Below are 10,894 nucleotides of genomic sequence, written 5' to 3' on the forward strand. Positions count from 1 at the left end.
CACACCACTTCACTAGACAAACACACACACACCTATGACCCCACACTCCCGTACGACTCTCACACACACGAGGTAAAGATTGAACGTCTGGTCTATTTTACAAGTCAACTGCAAAATCTGGATCTACAAACAATTATTCTTGGCTACAAACAAAGTGAACCACAGCCAGAAACAGCAATTTAGGGCCTCTGAACAGGCTAATCGACTTGATTGTCAATGATGCTTTGTTCCCTTGTTTTGATTAAACAGACATGGTTCTGCCTACGTGGCTTTGTTTACATAGATACTTTAAATATAACCTTAACCACAGAGCATGGTATGTTATTACTATTATTACACTAGAGTTAGAACACAACAGTGCACACAGACGCACACACACACAAACAGTGCCTGGTACAGAAAGCCTTCCCGGAACCGCCCTCATCATTAAGTACAATGTTTAGGTGAGCAAATCCTTATCAAAGCTGCCCTGCTGCTGTTTAAGTGTTGGTTGTCTCTGATTCTAACTTCTCGGCCTCCACACACCACCATAACAAACCCTACCAGTCACGTGAGCAGGTCTTAACTGATTATAACACTTCTGACACTGGAAAACGCAGTGCTGTGTTAATGACGGGTGAGAATTATCTTACAATGTTGAGGAACATTTTTGAAATGTTTTTGGTACATAAACATAGGTAATAGAATGCAGTCATCCAGAGAAAATCATTCTTGCCAAAATAGCCGGCATTCTTCATTATCTAGTACACAGGTATATTATTCCCTGTATTTATGTTTATGTTATTCACGAATCAACAGAACTAGTCATTGGATACTAGTTCTTATGTTCTCATGTGCATTAGCTATTGATGAGTGGATTGGGTCTATTTGTCAGGCTGAATAGATGTCCAGGGTCAGGAGAAAGTACTGGGTAAACTTCCTCTGTGATGACTACGGGGAGGGTACCATCTATAATGTTTCTACCCTGAGAGTGGTCACAGGCTGGGAGCTGTGAATCTCTTTCTCTGAGATTGTTGTAACATCATTATTGCCTGACTGTCTCTATCTGTGTTTACATTCTTGTTCCCTATAAAAGATGGTCCTCCAGCCTCCAGAGCTGAGAGAGACATGATCGAGACCTAAAGCTTGTGTTGTGTTACATTCATTGTCAGAGGTCTGGTTTTCTCTCCCAATCTGCAGATTGATAATACTTATAAAAATACAGAACTCAACTGAACTTAATAACTCCGAAGTCACTAATGAAGAGACGAACAAAAGACTTTCTTCATCACTATCATACTCACTTTGCTTGATTATGGTTCTCCTTCCATGGAAGTGATGAGGTAGCTCTCATATTCGCTTGACTTACTCATAATCAGCCTAAACCCTAAATAGCAAACTCTAGAACACAGCGAGATGTTCTTCATCCACTTCCACCGCCTTCTGGTTCTCCTCATGCCAACATAAAGAGTTGACCTCAGCGGTACTATGATAGACCCTCATGTGGTGTGAACCAAGCCCAGGAGAACCCCTATCATACTCTGGCCAACAGAACCCTGTCTAAACCCTAACCCTGAGCAGTAGCCTTCCAGTCAGCCAACCCCTGCAGTGTCTGGGGCACCTGGCAGACGGGTGAGGTCCACTCCTCCATGTTAGTACAGCTGCTGTCTTCACCAGTCCTGAACCAGCAGCAACAGCTGGAAAGAGAGAGGCTTTGTCCAGCTCAGTAGGCCCAAGAAGTCCGGGCAATCTGATATTGGTCAGGCAAAATAGCACCCGGTCGAGGGGCCTAGAAAGGTTGTCTTTCTGTGAACCACAAAACACTGGGATATGAGTATAGAGTCTGCGGTGTTTCTAGTTGGACAAGCATATAAGGGGTCTTATTCGGGTTGACCTACATCTTTAAGGATCATCAGGCTAAGATCTTTATCAAGAGAAGTCACCTCATCACTTCATTCATTCATTTCATCACTTCACTGTGGGACCATGACAATGGGATTGATAGCATATTTCCAGGGGATGGCGATGGTGAGTGAGTCCTTTCAGATCTCCAGGTTAGACTCCAGAAGAGGCTGATGAGGAGCTGTCAGACATCGAAGGATGAGCCTGGGGGCAAAAGCTGCTTTTGAATCTATGTAAGTAGAGAGTTCATAAGCGCACAAAAAAAAAGTATTACTATCAGGTACTTGACTTTTTTATTTGCGATGAACTAACATTTCGTAACTATTAAAATACAATTCTGTTTTAAATGTAAACTGTTTCACATTATCTAGAGGTGGATTCGTAGGCTACCTGCTCCAAACTGACATGGCTCTTTTGATACACTTGTTTTAGCCACTCCCACCTTGCTCTCTTTCTCTCCCTCTCTCTCTGTCAACTCTACCCCTGTCACCGCTCAACGAGCCTGGCAGCATCAAGCTAGCTTGCATTTTAATTCGGCCCTGAAGTTACTTATTTCATTATCGATCATCCGTAATGCTGAATCAATGTTCATCTTGTTACGTGGGCCAGACCCGTGTAATACAGTGATAGCGCGGCCCAGAGTTACTCATTCCCTTTACAAAGTGACTTTACCGTAAAATCAATGCCTTGTGTTACTGATACAGGGGAAAATAGCGGTAGGATAGATAATCAGAGGATTTAAAGAGGAGAGAAAGGCATGAGCCACTGTAACTACATATGTTATTTAAATACACGTAGGCTATATACTGTGGACCTCATCTGCAATGGATAGCTGTATTGTTTTAGGTTTGTTGATAGGCTGAGGCTATATTACATGGCAAACAGTTCATAGGTGAAACTAGGCCTAGGTGAGTCTTGTTTATGATGATAATGGCTTAGTAGCCTTATTTTAACAAGCTGGTGTGCAGTTTAAAAAATAGGGGCACTGTATCTAGCCTTTGTAAGAGGATATAGTGAAGGCTAATGTGGGCCTGAGATACGGTCAAAATATGCCCTAGCACAATATTTGCCCGGGACGCACTGAAGACGTGTAGGTAAATAACAGCGAAATGAAGTGACTTGGGACACTTAATAAAACAAGTAGGTAACCCCCGAGGACAGATCGCATAATACCGAAGCAGTGAGGGGAGACTGGGATGAAAAGGCTATTTGACACCGAGCGCTCTGACCTTCCCAATCAATTACTGCCCGTGGCTAACGGCAGCTACACAATTTAGTCCCAAATTCAGTGTTTATGGGCTAGTTTCTGAAACTCGGCCTCTTCTCTCCACCTCTGACAAGGCAGGCGAGAGAAACTCCCGATAGATATTAGTACAGACGTACAGTCAAGTCACCCTCACTTCTTTAAAGTAAAGTAGGCTATTTTGGGAAGCATACAGCTACAGGAGGTGTTAGTGAAGTCTGTTAGGTAAACCTAACTCTGAAAAACTACCTTCATTGGTTTTCAATTTTGGCCAATGCCTTACACATTGCATATAGCTGTAAACTACATTACATTAAGAACAGTTAACGGGGCCAGTAGGCTACATGTCGAATGTAAAGTACACCTAAAGTAATGTAGGCTACTAATTCAGTCTTTGATCTGATGTCGTACTATTTAATAAGTTGCAGTCCATTGATTATTAATTAATTTTCAATTCCCTTGCTCACCAGAAACTATTCAAAACGCCGCACTTTTGGCAAGTCGAAGATATCTGTTTAATATGCAAGATAGCTTAGTGTAATGTAATAACATTTATTTATTTTAATGGTCCCAACAGTGAAAATTAAACTTAAATCTATTTTGAAAGTTCACTTGCTTCCCGTGCAGACAACAATGTCATTTATTTATTGCATTTTCATTCTTTGGATTAAGCCCTGCTCTTTAAACATCACAATAATTGTTGCTATGCTATGTCTCGTTTATGGGACATGGATTAGAAAGCATCTCATTGAGGTTAAATCGTAGGATACCTCACTATGTGTCAAAAACAATCGATCATCAAAAAATCATTTAGCCTATTCATTATTGTGTTCGGGGAATTTAAATAATTCCTCCTTTAACAGTAGGCCTGCTTGATGGCATGTGTACTCTAGTTACACAGAGCTTCGTCTTATAGTGGTAAACTTGCTCAATATTTGAATGACCAGCACGGCTTTTCTTGATCATAAATCGGTATGGAAATAGTTGTAAATTACTCCAGTCCCATATATAATCTTTACAACAGTTCGCCCTCGTACCATTTGCACTAATGAAACTTAAGATGCAAAATTCCAAGTTGTCTAAACAAACTCTGAAAGCTGCTGCGTTTTACTAACGTCTCCCTCCAAGAAATAACAAAATAAAACCTTGTTTGTCAAGGCAGTTAAGAAACGCGATTTTGACCGGTCTCCCTCTTTCTTGCTTCCTCAAAATCTCAAGCGTTCACACACACGACCACGCACGCACACAAACTCTCTCTCTCTTTTTCTCTGTCTGTCTTTCACCCCCTCCAATGGCCAAAAACATCCAAGGGTCATTAATTGTGTTTTCTTTACAAAAAAAATTCACCGCAATTAAGCGGTTTTGATCAGAAGGACGCGTTAAAATCGAGTCAATGTGTAATAAGAAATGTGTTAGTTGTTTCCAGTTGTATATGTGTTGTGGAAAATATCCAAATGTGTAATTTGAAGAGCCTCTGTTTGAAGCCTTTGATCTCGTCGGTTTCTGGAGCTTCATTTCATCATTTGCGATGTGTCGTTGGTGTCTTGTGTATTGCATAAGGAGCCACTCTTGAGCGATAGGCCCACATCTATCTGTTTATATTTGCTCAAGAGAATGTCAAATTGTGTCATCTGCATAATTAACGTCGAACCACATAAATAACAGCCCTCAACTCAGGGTGATTGCTCTGCTCTCTATTACCCAAATAATATATTGCAGACGGCTGTCTATATGTTGAGGCAAAAAAAAGCAAAAATACAATTAAATTAAAAAGTAAAGTGATTTTTAGTATAGGATAAAACATAAATATTAGTTGGCCTGATATTTATATTCCTGTTATTTTGATGCAATTATAATGACCATAATCAATAATTGTCCACTGATATTATAGCGTGAATTAACTTTATAACTTGTCTGTTCCCCTGCCTATGGTGTTTGGTGCGATTCTTATTTCCCCATGTGTATGACAGAGCCTGCGGAAGTCAAACAGAGGGCAGTTTACTGAGGCGCTCTATACGGTGAGGAGGAGAGAGCTGTCTTAATGTTTTTATGGCTATGCCAGTTTCCCGGGTCGGTGTGAAAGTGTTAAGTTAGTGCATGTGTGTTTGATTGGGGTAATAAATCAGAAGCAGTCCTTGGGGCCCTGACAGGTCCCGGGGATGAGACACGTGTCCATCCGAACTAGGAACGCTGGTGTGCGGACACTATCTGGCAGACATGTCGCCTGACTCTCCCCTTTATACTCGCACTGGGAACTTATATCGTACGCGCAATGACTCTAAGCCTTGGTGTTTTCCCCCTTTGCTTTGCAATGATTTGCTCGAAATTTGAGTTACCTCAACTACTTAGTTTCACTTTTAACAAAGCCCGTAACGCGTTGCTTTAACTTCTCTTTCGATTCAATAGACTACAGTTCTGCATTAGCCCATGTTTTAATGCCAAATATAATTCCGTTTCTCGGCTCGGTTGGCTTGTCGAGACCGCCTGTTCTTTCTTCGGGTCCGTGTGTGTGTGTTATTGACTGCTATGTAGTGATTACTATTCCGGTCGGATGGCATCAGCAAGCCGCTGTAATTAATAACCTCATAATCCGGGTTCGGTTGGATGTCACGATGCCAGCACGTTCAGAGGAAACACGGGGATTCGGCACTGACTTTATGGAAACAAGGCGTAGCCTTATGGGTTAGTCTATATGAGAAATTATAGCTGCTATTATCCCTCCCAGACAATGATAACTATCAGCTCAAAAAGAAGATTAAAGGTTTAAACAAGTGCATAGTTCTAGGAAACCGGATCACATCATCAAAACTAAAGTAAGATTGATGAGATTTCATCTTGCTGTCAATATGGCTTGAGACTTATCATATTCAAATAAACTGCGGGCAATAAATAATTCAACTCTGCCGTTGTTTTGCAAACGATTAATAGACATATGATGGTACAAAGACGGAATGTAATGCGATTATGAATGTTTCCTACACATTCTTATATATTGATTCGTGGAATTTCAATTCTGACCCTTGCTTTGTTTTAATCCGCATTATTTACAAGAAATACCAGGTTCTATAAAATTCATCAACTAGATTTATCAAAGGTATACTAATCTCCAAGGACATGATAGTGGTGTACAAAATGTTTTCCTGGAACAGATGCATAAGAACATAAAAATGACAAATTAGATTTTTTTCTGAAATCAAGCCTAACCTATTTGCAAACATACGAGAACCATAACATATTATTAATAACATGGCAAGGTAATACATTAACAGTGTACTAAAACGTTTTAATTCAGTACAATAGCAATAGGCGTGTTTATTTTACGTAGGTTTTTAGCAAAGTTGTTATTGTTATAATTTCTTGTAAGCAATAATATCACTCGTTAGGTGTTAAAAAAACTTAAAAATGCGATTCGCAATCTAAACAACAACTTTATACAATCTCTCAACAATCTCAACAACCTCTGCAATCCACAAATATGTCTATTACTTTGGGCTATGGTTGTAATTGTTGTAAAACCATGCATTAACAGTGAAAGCGCTAATCACCCTGCTATTCACTTCTTGACACCCTCCTCTTTGATGTCAAATGATTACATAGAGTCCGTTTGATGTCTCAAATTAAAATAATGAATTCCCTCCGATTCGCTTGCCACTTTTCAGAATTGTCCACAACACCTCAAAAATAGTGTTCAAACATCATAATCGCAGACTTTAAACCAGGGTGCGTTGTAAACACCCAAGAAGCTCAATTAATAACACGCGAAGTTGCATGCACTTGTTTCAGTGCAGTGAACATGACTTGCTGCACCACTAGGCTACTTGAGATACATCCATTAAAAACTGCAGACACTAGACTTATGCAAAGTTAATCACTCACCAACTTAGAAATATTTACTATTTGTGCAAATGGCCACAAATTTCGAATTAGCACTAAAATTGGGTAGGGTTCGGGCGAACAAATAACAAATGAAATGATTGGCGAGCCATAAAATGAGATTTGAAACCCATTCAAATAAGAGATTGCGACGTCAGTGTACTTATCCAGGGGAAATAGAGAGAGCGAGAGAGAGAGAGAGAGAGAGAGAGAGAAGGGGAGGCGCAGAAGAGCGAGAGTGTGTATGAGAGGTGAGATTTGAGAAATAGGAGGGGCTTCTAAACGACTAGAAATGTCAATCAGAGCAAGGAGTCCCAATAATCTAAGGCAATCTGTAAGGACCTGACCTTAGTCCATCCAGATCAATAGGGAAGTGAGGGAGGAAGGCGGCAATCGGATCGTTTACACTGGCTGTTTCTGAGGAAATATAGACTTCCCTTACACTTTGTTGTACTCACTGTAAAGTGGATATCGCAGTACGCACCGAGAGGGCGATTCTCTGCTTTTTGTGATTGCGGTAGACTTTTTTCTACGAACCATGTCTTTCCCGCAGCTGGGATATCAGTACATCCGACCGATATACCCACCGGAGCGCCAGGGGATCAGCAGTGCCAGAGCCGGGACAGAGCTGAGTCCGTCTGGGGCACTCTCCAACGTTCTTTCAACTATGTATGGATCACCTTTCGCCGCAGCGCAAGGCTATGGAGCGTTTCTTCCGTATTCAAACGACATTTCCATTTTTAATCAATTGGTGAGTAGCCATCTCATTATTATGCGTTACATTTCAGCATAAACAGTTTCACAAAAGGCAAATTGGGAGTGAAAGCAAGCTTTTCTGTTTGTCAAATGTTCGCTGCATTAGCCTACTTTGATAGCCTTATGATTTATTCTTGTATTTCGAAAAGTGGCAAAAAAAGTAGATTACATTAGGCTAAATGATGACCCAAAACGTTAACTTGAAAAAAAAGCACAAACTAAATTAAAACTAAAATGTTGTGTATGTTTTGAAAGTAACCCATCGAGTTTATTCCTGCTGATAGTTTAGCCTGCTAACATCTAAGAATGGTGATCAAAGCGCAGTTTGTTCTAACCAGGTTAATTTTTTATACGTCGAGTAAAATTGTATTTGCAGTTTGACAAACGTTTAGTTTCAGATTGTCTAACTGTTTGGGTCTCTTGTTGTGTTTTAGGGAGCCCAGTATGAGCTAAAAGACAGCCCAGGCGTTCAACACCCAGGATTTGCTCACCACCACCCTGCGTTCTACCCCTATGGGCAGTACCAGTTCGGTGATCCATCCAGACCCAAAAATGCGACACGGGAGAGCACAAGCACACTGAAGGCCTGGCTAAGCGAGCATCGCAAGAACCCCTACCCCACCAAGGGGGAGAAAATCATGCTGGCCATCATCACCAAAATGACCCTCACCCAAGTGTCCACCTGGTTCGCCAACGCCAGGAGGAGACTAAAGAAGGAGAACAAGATGACCTGGACTCCCCGGAGTCGCACTGACGAAGAGGGAAATGTTTACAACAGTGACCATGAGGGAGACGAGGGGGACAAGAGGGAGGACGAGGAAGAAATCGATTTAGAGAACATTGACACGGAAAATATTGAAAATAAGGACGACTTGGATGACCAGGACGACCTACATGCTGATTTAAAATTAGATGGTAGAAGCGACTCCGAGATTTCAGACGGCTATGAGGATTTACAAGGGCCCGACCAGAGGTTTCTAAAGGCTGTGGTGAAAGAGGGCAAAGATATTCACGTGGACCGAGGCGAGCACTTCCACCATCACACTTTTGAGATTAAAGCGTCACAGCCGAACGGTGAACAACTGAAACTGAACCCAGTGTCCATTAACTCTCCACCGTCAGAAAATAATGCTGCTCCAGCTCAAAAACCAAAGATTTGGTCTTTGGCCGAGACAGCAACAACCCCTGACAATCCACGCAAATCTCCACAAATGAACGGCAACTCGGCTGGGCCGGCGACCCAGACGATCATCACCCCTCACAGACTCATCTCTTGTCCTGTTGGGAAAATTCAGAACTGGACAAACCGAGCTTTTTCAGCCCACCAGCTCGCGTTACTTAACTCTAACCATTACCTTGGACTGGCAAACCAGGCTTCGGCGAACGGCCTCGCCCTCTATAGCAGGCAAACGGAGGACAAAAGTCATAGTTCAGACACAGCCGTTACAGGTACATGTCACCAACACTGAGGCGAGACTGTATAAAATATGTTCTTCACTATTGTTTAAAACTTGATAGATTACTCACATCGAGGCTTTCAACTGGCCTGTAAAATTGACATATTTTTGAGGCCGTAAAGAGAATCATTGATGTGTTTCCATCTTTTCTATGTAACAGAGTAACAAAGGGTGTGTGGAAGCTTTGAAATAAGTGTTTCTTAAAAATACGGTGGTTTAAGCAAATGCTAAAGTGGGTGCATTTTAATCTTATTAGTAGCTGTCATAAGACAATAAAATCGAGTCCACGAATTATACAAATTTCTACAGTTGGTCCCACATTGTTTAGGCTCATATGTCATGCATTTGGGTTAGTCAATATCTGCTTTAATTCAAACCCGGACGAAAATGAGTCTCAATGAAATAAGAAAATCACTTAATCCCTGCTGTGCCGTATCTAGAAAGGTAATTTGATGTATTGTTTTATTACCGTTATTTCAGAGAGATCTAGTGCCTTGGAAGCAGAGAAAAAGTTGTTAAAAACAGCCTTCCATCCAGTTCAAAGACGGTAAGAGACTGTCATTCTTATATATTTTGGGTGTTTTTGATTTATCACATTTTATTTTGCAATATAGGAACATTCACCCAACCCAAGCATTTTTTTTATTATTATTACTTTTTGGACATGGAAGTTAGAATTGTTGTATGTCTTCGATAGCCTAAACTGAAAAGGCCAAACATGATTTGCGTGCATTGCTGTGCAGCCCCAGTAGGCTTTCACCAGTCAGAGACCATCGTTTTGAAAAATAATCTTCACTACATATACATTTATTTCTTAGCTCTTCATATAGCCTACTTGCAGTCGACATTTATTTTCTTTTCACTTATTCCTTGTCCACTACCCGTGTGTTTGCAGGCCCCAGAACCAACTCGAGGCAGCGATGGTTTTATCCGCTCTCTCCTCCTCCTAGGCTTTCATCCTTTCTTTCTATTTGATTTTAATATGTTGTAAGGAATGTAAAATAAGAATAATACATCTGTATACTTACCTTGTAAGCATGTCCTGTGTAAAACTGCTAATGTAATATTGTATGAACCTGTAGTCTGTACGTTTTTGTTTTCTTTTTGTAAGTTCTGTGAGGATTTGATGTTCAAATGTTTTGTATATAAAGTTAAGAAAATGTACATACTTGTGAACCAAATTGTACAAGAAAGTATATATTTTGGCTAATAAATGAACTGCTGCAACTTTATCAAAACTCTTGAGCGTTTTAGCATCTGGGTTTTTTTGGTGTGAAATTAGAGTATAATATGTTTGGGCCCCTTTATTGTTTATAATCATTTGAAATGGACATACGTCCAGTATTTTGCTTCTGCTATTACATTTTGACCTAAGGCGTGTGCTTCCCTCTACGTAGCACTAATAAGTTGCCTAAATTCTGGAGAAGGATTTGAGGTTGTATAAATTCGAGGCTCTTAGAAGTAATTAGCTACGTCTTGAGTCTACATTTGGATATGAATGTTGTTGGATTATCTTTGTTGAGGCGTAGCAGACAAATTATAACGAATAATTCCTTCATTAATTTTGCTCGGGAAATGGTATTTACAAAGAACTGAGGAAATGAATTAGTGCTGGAAATGCTGGACAGATGATCTAGCTCCATTGCATATACATGGGTGCAATGCCATAGTTATTGCGTGGTAT

General features: G+C 40.6%; 1 protein-coding gene across 1 annotated transcript; it reads left to right on the forward strand.

The window, feature by feature from the left end:
- Positions 1–7,305: 7,305 nt before the first annotated feature.
- Positions 7,306–10,453, forward strand: irx3a (iroquois homeobox 3a). Its single transcript, XM_062471541.1, has 4 exons — positions 7,306–7,748; positions 8,188–9,202; positions 9,691–9,757; positions 10,106–10,453. Exons 1-4 carry the CDS (start codon positions 7,536–7,538, stop codon positions 10,158–10,160), a joined length of 1,350 nt encoding a protein of 449 aa, XP_062327525.1. The 5' UTR covers positions 7,306–7,535; the 3' UTR covers positions 10,161–10,453.
- The last annotated feature ends 441 nt before the right edge of the window (positions 10,454–10,894 follow it).

Source organism: Osmerus eperlanus, chromosome 10 (genome assembly GCF_963692335.1).
Source record: "Osmerus eperlanus chromosome 10, fOsmEpe2.1, whole genome shotgun sequence".
Taxonomy (NCBI): domain Eukaryota; kingdom Metazoa; phylum Chordata; class Actinopteri; order Osmeriformes; family Osmeridae; genus Osmerus; species Osmerus eperlanus.